General features: G+C 41.6%; 1 protein-coding gene across 3 annotated transcripts in view; it reads right to left on the bottom strand.

The window, feature by feature from the left end:
* SGPL1 (sphingosine-1-phosphate lyase 1) overlaps nucleotides 1–19,715 on the bottom strand; it is a 62,563-nt gene extending 42,848 nt beyond the window's left edge. The window contains exons 1-2 of one of the 3 annotated variants that reach the window (XM_011991074.1): nucleotides 19,550–19,715; nucleotides 19,165–19,234 (exon numbers count right to left, since the gene is read on the bottom strand). In XM_011991074.1, coding sequence (XP_011846464.1) covers nucleotides 19,165–19,191 — 27 coding nt within the window. In that variant the 5' untranslated portion in view covers nucleotides 19,192–19,234; nucleotides 19,550–19,715. Of the gene's footprint in view, nucleotides 1–19,164; nucleotides 19,255–19,549 lie in introns of those variants that run through there. The other 2 variants (XM_011991075.1, XM_011991073.1) reach the window with 2 other exon arrangements.

The following is a 19,715-nucleotide window of genomic DNA, read 5'->3' as shown; positions in this document are numbered from 1 at the left end:
AAAGGATGATGTCTTGGCCCATCCCCTATAGCTCGCGTGCTCACTTGCCCTTCTGCCATGTTATTATTCAGCAAGAAGGCCCTCACTAGATATCAGTGCCATGTTCTTGGACTTCCCAGCCTCTAGAATCATTAGCCAAATAAACTTCTATTGTTTATAATTACCCAATCTGTGGTATTCCGCTATCACAGCAGAAAATGGACTAAGACACCATGTATATTTGTTTTATTCAAAACCAACAGCACCTCCATTCAGGTAGTCCCTCAAAGCTAGCTACCATGGCAACCTAGAAAGGGCTCTGCTCTGTAATGTTGTCTCTGCTATACATATGCCTACTGCTGTTTAAGAGTTTCAGTCATTCAACAATATTTTTGGAGTGCCTACTGCATGAAGGCAATATTTTATACGGATCAGAGTTCATCCACTTGTTTCACTAAAAACTTTCTCTTCCCTCTAAAACTCAAAGATTTGGTGACCCCCGATTACAGAAAGAATAAAACTAATTTAGAAAAAGAGGCCATGACAACATGCACAGGAAAGAGTGAAGCACTTAAAAAGTATTAACTTTTTAATTTGGCCAGGCACAGTGGCTCCTACCTTTAATCCCAGCACTCTGGGAGGCCAAGGCGGGTAGATCACCTGAGGTCAGCAGTTTGAGACCAGCCTGGCTAACATGGGGAAACCCTGTCTCTACCAAAAATACAAAAATTAGCCAGACATGGTGTACACCTGTAGTCCCAGCTATTCGGGAGGCTGAAGCATGAGAATCACTTGAACCTGGGAGGCGGGGGTTGCAGTGAGCCAAGATCACACCACTGCACTCCAGCCTGGGCGACAGAGCAAGACTCTGTCTCAAAAAAAAAAAAAAAAAAAAAATTAACTTTTTAACGTAATTAAAATTTTTTAAATAAATTTATTTTATAAAAATAATTTTATCTTTTAAATTTATTAAAATTTAATTTAATGAGAATACATAGCCTTATACAACTTTAAAACTCTAAATGGCTTTCATGTTATTTTATTTGTACTTTATAACTTCATGAGGCTATTAGATTAAGAATGTACAGGTCATTTACACATTACAAAGTACTTGTAATCCCAGCACTTTGAGAGGCTAAGGCAGGAGGATCCCTTAAGGCCAGGAATTCAAGACCAGCCTGAGCAACATAACAAGATCCTATCCCTACAAAAAAAAATTTAAAAAACAAACAAACAAAAAAGCAGGCATGGTGGCACACTCCTGTAGTCCCAGCTACTCGGCAGGGTGAGGCAGGAGGATCACTTGGCCTGGGCATTTGAGGCCGCACTGAGCTATGAGCATGCTACTGCACTCCAATACAACTTGGGCAGCAGAGTGAGATTCTATCTCAGGAAAAGGAAAGGGAAAAGCAAAGGGAGAAGGAAAGGGAGAGGGAAGGAAAAGGAAAGGGGAAAAGGAAAAGGAAAGGGAAAAAGGAAAAGGAAAGGGAAAAAGGAAAGAAAAGAAAAAAACCAATGTGCAGTATCACTTTATAGATGGGGAAAACTGAAGTCAAGAAAGGTTAAGTGACTTGCTGGGTCAAACTTACAGAAAGAGGCAAAGTCAGGACTTCACACTCAGAGCTGAATTCCACAAGATATTGGAACCATCTCTCAGGCTTCAAAACATTATAAATATCTACATACTAATTGGAAAAGTATGACCTAAAAGAAGAAAACCAAAGAACTGTAAGTAAAGCCAAACAGGGGAACCAACAAGATATTCCAATGTATTCTCTCTTTACTGTTTTGCTCACATTAAAGAAAAACAGGCTGAAGATCAAAGAAAAACATTCCTGCTGACAGGCTGACCCACTCTACAAATAATTTTTGAACTGCCACAGGCACACAGATTCCCTGCCAAGGAAAATGTGGCAATTTTGCTCAGTGGATTATTGCACAGTGCTAAGTGAGTGAAGGTTGTATGGTCAAAACTGAAGCGCACACACACCAATTTCCTCGGGCTTCCATAACAACTTGTACCTCTCAAACTGACACCTTGTCTGAATGTGGCTTGTTGGGCCACAACAGAGACATAGGGCCCTGAGGGTAAGTCTGTTATTCACTTGAGGAAATGTTCAAAACAGTAATGCCCTAATGATTTCACTGATCTATAGCTTCATTATAGAGTCAAGTTTCCGGGAAAGTTACTTCACTACAGAAAGTTCCCCTTCACTCTCCTGTACAATGTCTTCTTCGCATTTCTTCTTTTTTTTTTTTTTTAGACAGAGTCTTGCTCTATCACCCAGGCTGGAGTGCAGTGGCACAATCTCGGCTCACTGCAAGCTCCCGGGTTCACGCCATTCTCCTGCCTCAGCCTCTGGAGAAGCTGGGACTACAGGTGCCTGCTACCATGCCCGGCTAATTTTTTGTATTTTTAGTAGAGACGGGGTTTCACCGTGTTAGCCAGGATGGTCTCGATCTCCTGACCTCGTGATCCACCCACCTCGGCCTCCCAAAGTGCTGGGATTACAGGCGTGAGCCACCGTGCCCGGCCTCTTCTTGGCATTTCTAACGTGCCACGTTTCCAGTGTGCCTCAAATCAGGGTATTTCTCAAGAGTCACTCAGGGCCAAACTGCATTAGCCTATTGCATTGTGAGTTAATCTGTCCTAGAAGGAAAGAATTCAACTCTGGTTAGGGAGAATAACCAAATAATTTTAATATATGAACTCTCTATGGTACCAGGTGCTGATAAGAGTACAAATTAGGAGAAGGATACAAGTCTTATATCTCCTACACTGCCTAAAACAGCATCTTCAACACAGCAGAAACTCAACATTTATTCAAATAAAGTAAAGTAATTATGATATTGCCTATACTTTTGACAGCTTTGTTTTGCAAGATCCTAGGATGTTTCTGCCCCCTCTCCCACATCTGGCCTATTTAAGCTTAACAAGACACAGTGGCAGTGGGTTGAATCTGCAGAGGAGAATGGCTGGTTAACTGTAACTGGACTCTGCACACAGGGGCACTTGCCTACAAGTTCACAAGGTTCATCACATCATAGGCCATCAGAGCTGAATCTGTCCTTCACAGATGAAGACATTGAGGCCTACAGGTCACAAAGCTCGGAAATAGTGGAGCCGGGACTCAAATCTTCTGGTTCAAAATGCATTGTTTTTTCCACTGCCTAGTTTTCCAGAGCCAAACTATCAGTGGCACAAATCAGGAGACCAACAGTTCTCACAGTCCTGTCAGCTAGTTTACTCCAAGAGCCAAAGGAAAGGCTCTCATCTTCACTACACTCCCAATGAAGGCATACAGAACTTCCAGATGACCTAAAAGCATCCTACAAGGGCTGAGCATTTTGGGGAAGTGAACTGCTATTGTACGGCCTCCTCGAACAGCAAACTTCATTCTTCTCTAAGCTAGAGACTTACACTCATACTACTTATCTGCTTACAAAAGAAAGACGGAAAGAAATTAGTTTGAAAAGTATCAGAAGAGTTGTCTTCAAAATCATAAAATGTTACTGTCTGAAGGAACCTTAGAGACCACCTATCATCCAATCTCATTTCAGTGATGAAGAAACTGAGGCCAGAGACTAATACCAAAATGTGCCTTCCCTGGTTTCAAACCAGAGGCACAGCCCCCATGAGAATCTAACTACTTCTTCAATGTTCTTTCCATGAAGCCAGTGGGGTCCATCGATATCATCCAAGAAGCATGATTCCTGGAATGAATTATCTTCCTGGTCAGAATACCCCACCCAGAGGGTCACTGAGCACAGAATGTGTGTTTTGTAAACCTCCCTCAGGTGATTCTGACAGGCAACCCTGCTTAAGAATTGCTTCTCTTCCCCATCCTTTTCTTTCATTAAAAGATGACCCAGTAGCTGACTTAACATACTACTGACACCCAATCACCAAATGTAATGGCTACCCGGTATTCAGGTAGTGGTGAAAAGATACCCACCAAGCCTTCCTGGGAAGTGTTAGAAGTCAGGGCCCAGTCACGTCACTCTACTAGATATCAAATCATTGTTCCTGGCTAATATTTTTTCTTTGGCCAGATATTAATCAAAATCAAAATCTTCTACCCCACAATCTTGCAGAGATGACAGAATTTGTTATTTGTTTTCCTGAACTATTCAACACTCAATACTTTTTCCAGAAGGACCATAAATCTGAGCTTTAAAGCGGGAACGGGCTGTTGAAGAAAAGAAAAATCTGTTCTACCCAGTTCAAATGTTACTCTAAGGACTGAGCTTCAGGTTAAGGAGTGAAGTTAAAATACAGAAGAGACTCAGAGAGTTAGTATATTTATTCTTACCAACTTCTGCACCACCCCCCAAAAAAACACAGAAAGCAAAGCTAATTTAATCTGATTTTCTTTCATATTACAGTCTACAGAACTCAAGTAAACAGGTAAGAAAACACTATTGTCTTTATAGCCTCCAAAGGCATTAAAGTTTATCATCAAAAACGCATCACAACCCGAAAGGGAAAATCCCCTTGGGTCATTAAAGAAGAACTGAGCAACAAAACCAGACAGCCATTCCAAGCAACCAGCAGTGACTGTGAGAAATGTTTGAGGAAACTGAATCATCATTTCTTAGGAGACAAAAAGAAAACCACATACTTCCCCCAAAATTCCACTATGTGAGTCAAGAGATCCAGTATCTGAGAAGTTTCTACATTTTCCCTTCTAGCCAGGCCTTGCCAGATACGTACACTTGGTACCATTCCCCAAGCACTAACTGCTCTACACTTAGCACAGGAGTATTCAGCCAAAGCATCTTTCCATTCCTGAAATAAGAAAAACATCTTGGCCACAGAAAGGACACACATATGAAATGTTCCCAAGTCATGAGAAGTGCACTCACGGAAAACCAAAGCTTTTAAGTTCCTAAAAGCTGAATCCGAAACACTGCTAAATGGTCACTTTATTAATTTACTTGTGGTCAAGACAAGTGAACGCAGATGCTGATTCTGTTAAGTAACTATTCTGAGCACCTCTCTTCTGAAATACATTTTTAAAAGTATCAGGAGGAGCTTATACTAGGAGAGAAGACTAAAATGCATAAAACTGAATTCAATAAGCAGAGGAACACACTGAAGGACACAGAGGTAAGAGCAATTACCAGTTATGTAGGAAAATAGACTCCCAGCCAAAAGCAAGCAGGTAAGACATGGGGGGGAAAATATACAAATTTGCACATGGAATGTTGCTAAGTTTGCTAGGAACTCCCAGAGTCTCCGACAATAAATAGCTAAATGACTTACTGTGCACATGTATAGAGGTTATATTTCAAAGTACAAACGAGTTTCATCATTCTCTAAAACCTAGAAATGATCATTTCTTGGATAATAAGCAAGATCTAGTGGAAAAGATCCCGTATTTCTCACACAGAAAGAAGTCTTAACTTCTCTGAGCATATCAAGACTGGGGAAGAAGGGCAGAGGTTAGTTGACTTCTCCCATCCCATACTTATCTTACTAACAGAATTCTCTATCTTTGTCACGCAGTTAAGACACTTAGACTTTTCATAACCGTTTGTAGAAATTCCTTCCCTACAATAGTCATGCTGCTATTAGAGATGAGAAATACTGAATATGTGCAGAGAAGTGTAACCTAACTAAAGCTATTTCTCTGGAGATTTCCAACATGTAAGCCTGCCCAAAAGAATAAGCAGGGACCTATCCCTAGGTCTCTGACCTTCAACCTATATAAACATCCTTTGGAAAGTGCACCTTCAAAATTACCAAGAACCTACTTTTAAAAGCTGAAGTAAGCAGCTGAGTAAATTTAATTTAAAATTAATCTTTGGAAGAGTTTCAAACTTTGTGATATCTGTTGAAAGTGAGCGGGAAAGTGTGTTTCTGTGATGTTATATGTATATATTGGCTTTCATCCACGGTTTCTGGTTCATAACCCCATAGCCCTTGTTACAGTCTTCTTTTATAATGTTGGGGCACCTTGGGCCTCAGGAAACAGAATCTCTCTCAACCTTCTCCTGTGCTCCTTTTACCCGCATCAAGGCAAGACTCTAGTCCAATTGTGGGCCAAAAAACCCTCATTTCTGGGAGGGTTGTGCCCCATATTCTGGGGAAGGAAGGCTGCACAGAAAGGCCAACAAGAACCTGAACAGACAGGCCGTACTGGGTTTCCAGTCAGTCTATTAGTATGAGATCATGCTTCCTGTGTCCAGTCACATTTCTACATGGTTGTCAATCATGCCTATGTAATGAAGCCTTCCTAAAAACCCAAAAGGACAGGGTTCAGAGAGCCTCTGAATAGCTGAACACATGGAGGTTCCTGGAGGGTGGTGCACCCAGGGAGGCATGGAAGCTCCACACCCCTTTCCCTATACCTTACCCCATGCATCTCTTCATTTGTAACCTTTGCAGTATCCCTTAAAATACACCTGTAAACCTAAGTAAATGTTTCCCTGAGTTCTGTGCGCTGTTCCAGCAAATTAATCGAATCCAAGAGGAGGTCGTGGGAACCTCACCTTGAAGACAGTCAGTCAGACATTTCAAAGGACTAGACTTGCAACAGGTTGAGGTTGGGGAAGTCTTGGGGACTGAGCCCTCAACCCATAAGATCTGACGCTATCTCCAGGTAGACAGTGTCAGAATTGAATTAGAGGACACCCAGTGATGTCTACTGCTTGGAGTGTGGGGAAACAAATCCCACACGTTTGGTCACGGAAGTCTTCCACGTTGATTGTCGGGGTGTGAGAGTACAGGAGAGAGAATGCTTTTCCCTACGGCTTCCAATGAAAAATTATGCATTATCTGGGATGCCCCTCCGGGTTACCAGATTCTGATTATGAGGAGGCCGTTTACAGCTCTGAAAGTTGTAGATAACTGACAGCAGTGCAAAGTAATCTAGATCCCTAAATATGCAAATGCCGCCCTGCCAGGGAAAGGTTCAGCTGACGTTCCTCCCCCTAGGAGAGTTGTTCTGCCTCTATTTGCACATTCATTTGATATTCCTGATCTATAAATGAGCAGCTCTTTGGACTTTCCCTTTGAACCAGTTATAACATCTGCCTGGTTTCCTCTTTTGGAGTAAAATAAAATAGTCAACATGTGTTCATTTTACATCTGTATGAGAGTCAGGATATTAGTTTTGAAAATTATCTTTTAACAAAAGCTAAAGATCTCTGCTGTTCCACAGGCTCCTCTAACCCCCAGAAAATGCTTGCAAACATAAAATCTTATATAATTACAAAGAATTCAGGACATCCCAAAGGCCAGTCATAAGGGTCCATATTCCCCACTTAATAACTTCTGTTCTACAATAAATCATAGAAATAGCCTCAGTGTTACCAAAGGTCCTATATAGGTAAAGTAAGCCCATGACCCTGTGTCTCCTGTAGGTGAGAACAAGAGACATTGTTAGACATATCCATTACTTAAAATTCTGTAGGAAAAGCCCTCTAACTGCAATAAAAAGGACTGCAGCTCCGATCCATGCTCCAACACGGACGAACTTTGAAACCATTAAGTGAAAAAAGTCAATCAGGAAAGATCACATATTTACTTTATGATTCTGTTTACATGAAGTGTCCTGACAAAGCAAATCTACAGAAAGTAGACTGGTAGTTGCCGAGGACTGGTGAGAAGGAAATAAGGAAGCGACTGCTGAGTACTGGGTTTCTTTGGAAAATGTCCTAAAATTGATCATGAGGATGGCTGCACGACTGTGAATATACACACAACTGTGAACATACACACAACTGTGAATGTACAAAACACAAGAGCTGTACACTTAAAAAAGCATCATGACCTAACAATTCCATTTGTGTTCACCAAATGTCCCTTCAGCTAAGAAACCACCTAAGATTCTTTAATTCACAGGCTCTCTTTTAATAAAAAATAAAATTTAAAAGGCCTTCTGAAAAAGTTTCTAAATGTGCCAAGGACAGCAGAAAGTGCAATTCCAGAAACAGAGAGTAAACCTCTAGACTCCAAATGAAAGCAACCCTAACTACCTAAGAATAACTTCTCTAAAGGTATATTTTTACACGTTTATAACCAGGATTATTAACTGCTAAAATGATGAACTTTTAAAGAATATTATTTTTTTCCCAGCAATTCCTAAGCACATACTGTAGCAACTACCCAGATATCTGAAAAGGACAGTGACCTTTGAGTATTCCCCTGAACTGTCACCTCACCACTACTCTTGTGGACTTTGAGAGTCATGTTAATGTGTTCTACAGAAAGGCAGCTGTGGTGTCCTAGAAAGTCTGGACTGGTAATCAAAACCTTCGGCTCTAATTTTAGCTCTCACTTAGAAGCTGTGTGATGTGTGGCACAACACTAAACCTCTATGCAACTGGATTTTGCTCATCTGCAAAAATAGATGCCATTGGGATAATTCAACAAAAAGTGCAGGAGGAAAAAAAAAGATACCACCATCCATTCACAGGGTTGTTCTGAATATTAAATGAGATAAGGTAATAAGAAAATGACTACAGATAATAAACACTGATTAAATATTTAGTGAACCTGAATTCTCTGATGATAAACATTTCCCTTTTCTCTTCAATAAGCAACAAGGAAAAGCAACCTTCCCAGTTACAAAGGACCTGGAAGAGGCTTTAGGTAGTTTGATTCCCATGCCTATGTTGCATTTTCTTACAGATGGTGGTAATAAAACACACCTAGTAATGAGCTATTTCTCAGTTTTCTAAGAAAGATGTTAAGTCAACTCTTAACCTTCAACAATCTATTAAATCAATCAGAAGGCTTCAAGTGCCCTCTGGCCTACCTATAAAAACAGGATTAAATCAGTTACCTACTACCTTTACAGATCATAAACCTCTGTGTTTTCAGTCATCCAAATAGACTGTTGGCTCCTATGGTCATGATTCTTGGGAAAGCATTTGAAAACGTTTTCAGAAAGGGCTGGGGAACAGAGCCTTAGGCTTTCTTCCACACTGGCCCAATACAGCCAGACAGGGAGCAGACTTACCGTGGCATCCTCATATTTGCCTTACATCCCCTTTCAGAAGAATGTGAAAACAGAACTTTCAATTTGCCTCAATTGTCTCAAAGACTCGGTGCCATTAAGACTGGAACTCAATACAGAATTCATCTGTTCCTTTTTAGACCCATCTGCCAAAATGAATTCAAAAGAATGAAATTAAATGCTTCAGCGAAAGCCTCCAAACAACATGGTCCCCCAATATTGAGTAGAAAGTGTTACTACATTAGCCACTTAAAATCTAAAGCATTCTAGAAGATTATGATTTTAACCTGAGAACTAACTACTACAAATATTTTAAATTCTGCCCTTTAACAGGGCCCTTTTCATACTTAAAAAGAACTAAGGTTGCTTTGTTCCCATCAATTGTGTATTAACATTTATAGACTACATAAACAAGAATGCAGTAGGCTTTACTCTCTGGGGAAATTACAGAAAAGGAAAGGCATTTCACATTTTAGAATTGCCTGTACAGGCTGGGCACGGTGGCTCACACTCATAATTGCAGCACTTTAGGAAGCCAAGGCTTCTCAATGAAGATGGTAAGAGCCCCAGAATTCAAGACTACAGGGAGCCATGATCGCACCACTGCACTCCTGCCTGGGCAACAGGGTGAAACTCTGTCTTAGAAAAAAATAAAAATAAAAAATAAAATAAAAGTGTCTATACAGCTTCAGGAAAGAGTTCTCAGTGCTCTCCTCCATGTATGGTACGCAGATGACAGAAATTTAACATTTGCTGCCCAAAACTAAATCAGTAAGTTATATATTAAAACTCTCTGGGAGTGTAAATTAGTACAACTACCTTGGAAATCTGTTTGGCAGCACACATTACCACACAGCAACTCTACGTTTTATGTTTACCAGGACATGTTCAAGAAGGCAGCAGTGTCATTCACAATAGCCAAAAAACTAGAAACATAAATGTTCTACAACTACAGAACAAATTCATCACAATACAGTTATACATTGTAACACTACACAGCAACAAGAAATAAAAACCAATGCTACCTAAGAACATGACTGAATCTCACAAACACAATGTGGAACGAAAAGGCCACTCACAAAAGAGAATATACTGCATGTTTCCACTTTATGTAAAGTTCAAAATAAGCAAAACTAAGCAAAACCTTTGGTAGGTTTCAACTGGGAAGGGACATTAAGAAGCTAGCTGGAGTGCTGGAAATGTTTGATATCTTGATGTAGGAGTATATTCATACATAAATATTTACTGACCTGGATAATTAAGATTTATGCCTTTTACTGTATGCAAATTGGACCTCAAAAAAAAAGCCCTATGATTTTTTTAAACTCAAAAATGACTCATTCACTTTATGGGATAACAGAACAAATCACTGATACATAAAGCCCGAATAATGAGCTAGGACTGTTCTGCAGTTTCTGCCTATACTAACAGGCAACTCATTTGTCATACATTTGCAGTTTCCTATTTCATGACAAAAAGCTGATGTAGCTATATTATGTTATGTCAAAAAGCAAATTATATGAAAAGCTCAACTTACAAGATGTAACAATTTTAAATCTGAATGCACCTAGTAACAAAACCTCAGCAAATATACAGAAAAATCTATTAATAATAGAACTAAAAAGGAGAAATAATTGATAAGGCATGACTTGAAGAGGTAGCCACAAAACAGAAAATCCAAGTGGTTGGTAAACACTGAAAAGGGTACTTAACCACATCAATTATCAGGAAATGCATATGGAAATTACAATTACATTTATCTGCTTACCAGATTGGCAAAAAATAAGCTTTATAAATATCAGGTTTGCCAAGTTGGGTGGATATAACTCTCATATATTGTTGATAGTGGTATAAATTGTATTGGCCTCTTTAGAAAAGCTTAACAATATCTAGTGAAGTTAGGCATGTACGCCTTTACAATCAGCAATTCCACTCCTAGGCATAAATCCCAGAAAAACTCTTGTACTTGTGATCACTTGTTATACAAGAACGTTCATAACAGTAATGTTTGAAAAAGCCTCAAATTGGAAACAACCCAAATATGAATTAAAAGCCAAATGGATAAATAACTGCAGTTTAGTCACACAATAAAATACTATATATACAGCAATAAAAACAAACTTAAACTACATGCAATAACATGGATCTCATGAATACTGAGCAACACAGGAAAATCACAAAAATAAAAATACATACGCATCCATTTACATCAAGTTTAAAAAAAAAAAACTAAACTTAGGATGCATACACAGGTGGTTAAAACTATTTTTAAAAAGGCAAGGGAATAATTATAAAAGTCAGGACAGGGTTATCCCAAGAGGGGAAGAAAGAAAATATCTGTAACAGGGTGGAGTGTACAGAGTTAGAGATAAATGGTTTATTTCCTAATCTGGTATCGTTGTTTTAGTATTGTTCATTAAAATGTAGATATGTGCTTTCTATACTCTTCTGTACGCATAATAAATTCCAAAATAAGTTTTAATTAAAATGGAGAGCAAGCCCTTCTTTAATTAAAATGGAGGGCAAGCCCTTCTTTTTCCCTTTCCTCTTCCTCTTCACGAATGAAACACGAACCTGACAGGTGGAACCTCAGGCAGCTACCCTGGCCCCGGAGGTGATGCACTACTGATAGCAGAATGACAAGACAGAAGCAGCCTGGTGCCTCAAAGACCCAGGAATGGCCTTATCGGCATGGCGTGGCATGGCGTGGCGTGGCATGGCATGGCATGGAACTGTATTGGTATTGCATTGTATTCTATTGTATTGTAGTACTGTATTGTTGTGCTGTATTGTATTGTACTGTGTTGTAATTTTTTTGAGACAGAGTCTCACTCTGTTGCCCAGGCTGGAGTGCAGTAGCGTGACCTCGGTTCACTGCAACCTCCACCTCCCAGGTTCAAGCGATTCTCATGCCTCAGCCTCCTGAGTAGTTGGGATTACTGGTGCCCACCCTCACACCCGGCTAATTTTTGTATTTTTAGTAAAGACGGAGTTTCACCACGTTGCCCAGGCTGATCTTGACCTCCTGGCCTCAAGTGATCCGCCCACTTTGGCCTCCCAAAGTGTTGGGATTACAAGCTTGAGACACCACGCTGGGACAGTTTTCTCTTAAAGAAATATATTTATATCTTCTAAAAAATCTCTATTACTTTAGGTTTTTCTGTTATATACACTCAAACCTAATTCTAGCTGATGCATTCAGTGATCTGGACACACGAAAACTTTTCTAAAACTTAAAGCTGTCCAACAGTGGAAAGAACTCCCTGAGAAAGTATGTAGCCCTCACTCCTGACAGGGCATTGTAGAGGGATCCCTAGGCAGCAAGAAAGCTGGACTGCGGGACTTCTAAAGGCCCTTCAGGCAATTAAGATTCTAAGGCTACTACTGGAACAAAGCAGCTCTGGGCTTGCCAAAGCTGTGGCAACTGTGTGCCTCTGAATCTGTCCTGTTAAAATCAGTGGGAACATTCCCTTTCTATAATAATCCATATCCTATCTGCCTTCAAGATTCTGTTCAAGAATTATCTCCTCACTTGTGCCTTTTAAGACAAACTTGACCTCAACTCCAGCATGCTGGGTGTTCTCCCCTCCAGATGACCTCCTCCTCCAGATCCTCCATCCAGCGTTTTCCAGCTCCGCTAAGTGCCTGCAGATGCTACCCTCTGAATTAAATCAACCAGACTCCTTAACCTCTGGTTTCCAGTTGTGTTAGACCAATGGGAGGCTACAGCAGGAGATCAGAGGGTAGGAAAAGAGTTTCCAGTATTTACTCCCCTTGATTCCTTTCCTGCTGGGTCACTGGCTGGCATTCCTACAGGTTACCTTCTCCTTCATTTCAACTCTCTCAAAGTTCCAGAAACTACTCCCTTCCTTGCCCTCTCACAGGCTTAAGAGTGTAATCCCAACTACTCGGGAGGCTGAGGCAGGAGAAGCATTTGAACCCGGGAGGCGGAGGTTGCAGTGAACGAAGATTGAGCCATTGCACTCTAGCCTGGGCGACAGAGCAAGACTCCATCTCAAAAAAAAAAAGAGTGATAATGGCTCTCCTGTTGCTAGCAAGCCCCTAGATGTTTCACCTAGATGTTTTCTTTAAATCTGCTCAGCCTTGTAAATAGTGCCTTGATCCCTTAGTACGCTGTTGGATTATGCCAAGATATGACTGATATATCCACAAACTACTCGCAGTCTTCACTATTCCATCTTCTCAGAGGGCCCCTCTCTCCCCTTTCCCCACAGCATGGTTTTCTCTCAGTAATTGGATTCTGTACGTTTACGCATACAGACTGATTCACATCAATTCCCTATGGAAATTCTTAAACCCAGGCTGATTCTCAATTCTGCCACCAATGTGCACAAACTGTATATAATATTACATTGTATAAAACCTAATTAAGACGGTAAATATTACTAAAAATTCCTGATACATAGACTGAAAAGCTAAGTCAAATACTGGGATTCGGATTCTGTTTATAACTCCCTTTTCCTTTAAACCAAAGGCTGTGGAAATGATTATAGATCTGTTTCATTTACAACATTGGGAGAATGCCAAATACAGTGCTCAACCTGCAACGGCCACTCAAATGTCAACAAATTTTTTAACGTCCTATCAACAATCCCGATGAATTTTCCCTTTCTTCTAGCAAATCCTACAAACAAGACACAAGGCTCAAATAATAGAACAGAGCTACTAAGGTCAATCTTTCAGTTTATTGCTTAAATCCCATTTGAGATTCAGAAAGAAAGCATCCCTGAAAAAGATTCAAGGGTCACAGATAAAGACGCTCAGGGACCTGGAAAGATTCAATTTTTGAATCCCAAAAACAAAACTGAGGGAAGCTTGCTGTTTGCAAATCAAGAAAAGAGTGGTGCAGAAATGTTGCAAAGGAAAGCATTTCTTAAGAATTCTGTACTGCTGGCCAGGCACGGTGGCTCACGCCTGTAATGCCAGCACTTTGGGAGGCCGAGGCGGGCGGATCACGAGGTCAAAAGATCAAGACCATACTGGCTAACACGGTGAAACCACATCTCTACTAGAAAAAAACAAAAAACAAAAAAATTAGCTGGGCGTGGTGGCGGGCGCCTGTAGTCCCAGCTACTCGGGAGACTGAGGCAGAAGAATGGCGTGAACCCAGGAGGCGGAGCTTGCACTGAGCCGAGATCACGCCACTGCACTCCAGCCTGGGCGACAGAGCGAGACTGCGTCTCAAAACAAATCTCAAAACAAAAACAAACAACAAAAAAAAAGAATTCTGCACTGCTATAGAAGATCATGCTGCACCATCTCCAATATATATTCCTGAGCAGCAGGGCTTGACCCATGGGCAAAATAACCTCAAGTGAGACAATAAGAGACACGTTAACCTCCAAAAAGGGAATCATTCCCCCAGCCATATGAAAGCATAGACTACACAGATATCCAGGTATCTATGGTAAGAAACTTCAGACCAGTTTCTCACCACTATTGACATTCTAGGCCAGATAATTCTTGTTTGCGGGAAACTCTGCATTGTAGGATGTTTAGCTGCATCCCTAGCCTCTACCCACCAGATGCCAGCAGAACCCTTCAGGTGTGACAACCCAAACTGTCTCTAGACATTGTCAAATGTCACCCAGAAGGCAATCGCCCCTGGTCAAGAACCACTGCCCTAGATAAGTAATTATCACTCAAACGCCACCTAGCACTACCAGGCTGCACATGCTCATCTTGATTCATCTATGAATACCAGCTAATTTACTCATCATTTTCCGATGGGACAAGAAAAAAGCCACCTAAGGGGTAGACTGGTTTTATAAAGTACGTTTTTCTTAAAAACTACAAATATTTGGCAACTTGTAAAGTGATACCACCCTCCAGCACCAAGGAGGAGAGTATGAATAAAAAGAATGGTTGCCAAGTGGGGAGAAAGGCTGCTACAAAGCTACCTGACTTGAATTCCCTCTGACATCATCACAACTCTCAGCAGACGAACATACTCATTTTATTCTCTATGAGACACAGGTGGAAAGTATTGCAGTCTATGACATCCCACATACAGCAAATGGAAAAAGGCAAGCAAACGATCCTAATCAAATGAGGACAAAATTGAGGGCAGGAACACACTGAGGGCTGATAGCCTGAGCCCGTCAGTCCGGATTCAAGGCTTGGTATATGTGGACTCCAGGTCATCTCCAGGTCTTCTCTCACAGCATACTGTCCACACAAGTAGTTTTCAACCCTATGACCCAAAGTCCTTTTTTTATAACAAATATTCTGTAATGCCCTTTTGCTATTCTGAAATAGCATTTAAAGATTATAATACTATATCTGCAGACACAAATTTTAAAATTTCAATATAATTCGTTAAATGCAACACAAAGGAAAATAAAACACAATTTTTTTTTTTTGAGACAGTCTCGCTCTGTCGCCCAGGCTGGAGTGTAGTGGTGCAGCCTCAGCTCACTGCAACCTCCACCTCCTGGGTTCAAGCAATTCTCTAGCCCCAGCCTCCCGAGTAGCCAGGATTACAAGCGTGTGCCACCATGCCCAGCTAATTTTTGTATTTTTAGTAAAGACAGAGTTTCGCCATGTTGGCCAGGCTGGTCTAGAACACCTGGCCTCAAGTGCTCTGCCCGCCACAGCCTCCCAAAGTGCTGGGATTACAGGCATGAGCCACCACGCCTGACCCAATAAACAAGAGTTAATAACAAAACATGTATTTTCAGACAAGACTACACTAGAAGAAAAAAGATTCCCTCCTCCCGCAGTCCCCCACTCCCAAAGTGCCCCCTAGAGGGCGGAGCTATCCTACCCCATCTGCTCCACACAGACCCTCTCCCATCAGTCTTAATGGTCAGCAACCTCTACCCTTACCAGGGGTAAGGACACAAAGTAGGCAAGAGGGAGGGATCTGAAGTCAGACCAACTGAGGTCAAACTTGGCTCCACCACTCAACTGCTGTGATTACCCTCTACAGGCCGAGTTTTTCACCTGTAAAAGAATGATGCCAAAGGTTTTTGTGAAAAATAAGTAAGTACAGTATTCCTACACTTAACATGTAATACACACTCAATAAATGTTAGCTATCAGAGTTAACATTACTATTCCTGAATCCACCTTGCATTGTTTCCTAGCTTTTGCTCACTTATTCCATTAGCAGAAAAGATGAGAGACTGGATATCCATTTATCAGAGACACTCTTCAACAGATTCACGTATAATATAAGCTGCACCACAGGCCAGGTACAGTGGCTCATGCCTGTAATCCCAGCATTTTGGAAGGCCAAGGCAGGCGGTTGGATCCCTTGAGCCCAGGAATTAGATACCAGCCTGGGCAACATGGCGAACTACCATCTCTACAAAAAAATACAAAAATCAGCCGGGCATGGTGGCGTGTGCCTGTTGTCCCAGCTACTCAGGAAGCTGAGGTGGAACAATCATCTGAGCCTCAGAGATCAAGGATGCAGTAAGCTGAGATCATGCCACTGCACTCCAGCCTGGGCATCAGAATGAGACCTTGTTTCTAAAAAACAAAAAGAAGCTGCATCACATGACTTCTAAGATTATTTCTAATTCTGAGATGCTGCACTGCACTGAGGTTATTTTTTCATTCACTTAGGTCCTTCCTTCCCAGTTGGAGGGCCAAGAATGTGTATTACATATCATATAAGTTAGAGAAACACCTCAAAGAATGATGATTTAGTGTGCCACTGAAAACCCAGCCTTGGTTATTGGTTATTTACCATTTAGTTCCAAATAGTATTATACATTACAGTCAAGGAATGAATGACAACTTTTCCAGTGAAAGCACTTCATGCAACACGTATGTTGTCTTCAGAAAGTGATGATTGCCTAGGGTCACTCACATCTATGTGGATTAATTCCTTACAGCAACAAGCAAAGCAACACTCCTAAACATTCTAAATTAACAGGTGAGGAGGTGAAAGGTGGTGGCAACAGCTAGAGAAATACCTCAAAACAAAAATGATTCCAAAGTTAATATTCCGAGTAAAAGCAGTCATCGTTCTGACTGTTAAAGTAAATGCATAGACCCTAGAAGTAATAAGCATATCTCTGTGCATGGGGAAATATCTTATGTTTAAAACCTATAATTTACATAAACATATCCTTCTGTAAGAGGATAAACAGAAACTGTCAATTGCCACAAGTCACTCTGCGTTAACCTTCCAGGAGGCTCACAGCGGTTTTTTCTGGGTGATAAATTATTGCACAGGGTAGAGGGGAATGAAGGGGATGTAGGAGATAGGGGAGATTACCAAATCCCCTTTCCTTTTGCTTACTTATAGTTTCCAGTATTTCTAACATAGTGGTCTTTTAATAAGAATTCTAAGTTATATAAGGGTATTAATTAAAACTGAAAAATCCATGAAATTTGGGGCAAGAAACTATCTTAGATGAACTTTTCATGGGGATCTGTGGATAACCTAAGTATTCATCTATGTCTCTCACATACTACCTAAAATTATCCTAGTTCCCTGCCTCAAATCACAATGGATCAAAACTTAGTTTCTCTCTTCTTTATCCACCCTGCAGACCTTATAGGTAATGCCACTACGATGTCAGTACCCAGTATAAGGGAATCTCACTACCAGTTTTTGCCAGTTTCCCAGTGACACCAACCCACCCTCTGGGATAGTGAGATAAAAAGAGAGAAATGAACTGTTTTTAAACCACTGATTTTGCACTCAGAGAAGTGACAAAAACAAACAAACTTGGCTGGGCATGGCGGCTCATGCCTGTAAGTAATTCCAGCACTTTGGGAGACCGAGGCAGGTGGATCACCTGAGGTTAGGAGTTTGAGATCAGCCTGGCTAACATGGCGAAACCCCATCTCTACTAAAAACACAAAAATTACCCATGCATGGTAGTGTGCGCCTATAATTTCAGCTACCCGGAGGCTGAGGCAGGAGAACCCAGGAGGTGAAGGTTGCAGTGAGCTGAGATTGTGCCATTGCACTCCAGCCTGGGCAACAAGAGCGAAACTCCATCTCAAAAAAATAAAAGATAAAAAATAAACTAAACCCGGACACTATCTATACCACCATTTCAAAGCTATAAACTCTCCACAACTCTCACACTAAAAAGCCCGTAAGGAATCATAAAAGTCCCAAAAATAAAATGTCATTTTGGTAAACGCACTTAGCAACGCTATTCTTCCCTGCTCAGTAAAACAGCACAGAAAGATCTCAGGAGGAGAGGAAACAGCTCTAAAGCAGGCATACCTCTCTGCCCAACAAAAGAACTTAAATTCAGACTGGTTCAATCCAACAAGCATTTGTTAAACACTTACTATATCCAGAGCACCATGCTAGGTGTTTATACATCTCTAAACAAAGAAGACATGCTTATCTGCCTGCTGAGGAACCATAACTAATCTGGAAGACAAACACTCAGATAAACCAATATATGGCAGACCCTGATAAAACGTAATAATAGAGGTTTCAAAACTGCTCTGGTAGTATGGGAAGGGAGGGATTAAAACTGCAAGAATTATGAAAAAGAAAGCCAGGAGAGGTGACTTGTACTCCTAGTCCTAGCTATTCCAGAGGCTGAAGCAAGAGGATCACTTGAAATGGGAGTTCCAGGCTACAGTGAGCTATGATTATCCCTGTAAATAGCCACTGCACTCCAGTCTGAGGAACATAGCAAGACGCTGTCTCATTAAAAAAACAATAATTTTGAAAAAGACTCAATAATTTAAGTTCTACATATACTGTATTGATATATTTAATTCAGCTATTTATTCATCCTGATCATTCATCCAAAATAAAAGGTGGTTGGCCAGGCGCGGTGGCTCCCGCCTGGAATCCCAGCACTTCAAGAGGCCAAGGCAGGTGGATCACCACAGGTCAGGAGTTCAAGACCAGCCTGGCCAACATGGAGAACCCTGTCTCTACTAAAAATACAAAAATTAGCTTGGTGTGGTGGCGTGCGCCTGTAATCCCAGCTACTTGGGAGGTTGAGGCAGAAGAATCGCTTGAACCCAGGAGGCAGGTGTTGCGGTGAGCTGAGATCATGCCACTGCACCCCAGCCTGGGCAACAGAGTGGGAATTCGTCTCCAAAAAAACAAAACAAAACAAAATAAAAGGTGGCAGAAACGCTCAGCTACCAAAAGTAAGCATCAGAGGTGAAATCTACACACTGGGATCCTTTGGACTAAAAAAAAAAAAAAAAAACGGAGACAAGTGCCTTCGAACCAGGAGGATGTCTGCAAAAGGCTCACCAACATCAGAAGGTCTGTACTTGGCATCTTCCTCTTCCAGCCTCCTCTCCGCGCTCCCCTTCTTCAGACTCTGTAAAAGGGAACCAGGTTTGTTTACGTCTAGAGCTTTAAACTGTCTCGCCGGCCCGCCTAGATTCGCCAGAGCAGCCAAGTTATGGTTCTCTCCCTCCTTTGAAGGCTCAGATTTCACTCCCAGATATCACACTCCACCCCCAGCACCCCAAACCAGCGAATCAAAATCCTGCTGCAACTAGGTTTCCCTCCCACAGTTGATGAAACTAATCCAGACCCAGACTCCCACAAAGCATTCCACCCAGGTGGAAACTAGGGGAAACGCCCCGTCTGCGCGCGATCGGGGTGCGGACCCCAGCCCAGGCCACCTAACCCGGGCTGAAGGTGCCGAGGGTGCCAGGGTCCTGTCTCCTCGCACTCCCTTTAGAAGCAGCACGGCCTCGCTCTCGTTGTCCCCCCTCCCTCCTCACAGCCTTCCCCTCCCGTCGGAGGACCAGCAAATCCTGGCCGCCCACGCCCACTCCTACCCCGCGGCAGGC

Source organism: Mandrillus leucophaeus, unplaced genomic scaffold (assembly GCF_000951045.1).
Source record: "Mandrillus leucophaeus isolate KB7577 unplaced genomic scaffold, Mleu.le_1.0 Scaffold39, whole genome shotgun sequence".
Classification (NCBI taxonomy): domain Eukaryota; kingdom Metazoa; phylum Chordata; class Mammalia; order Primates; family Cercopithecidae; genus Mandrillus; species Mandrillus leucophaeus.
The sequence above is the reverse complement of the archived record's forward strand: the minus strand, read 5'-3'. Positions and strand labels throughout refer to the sequence as shown.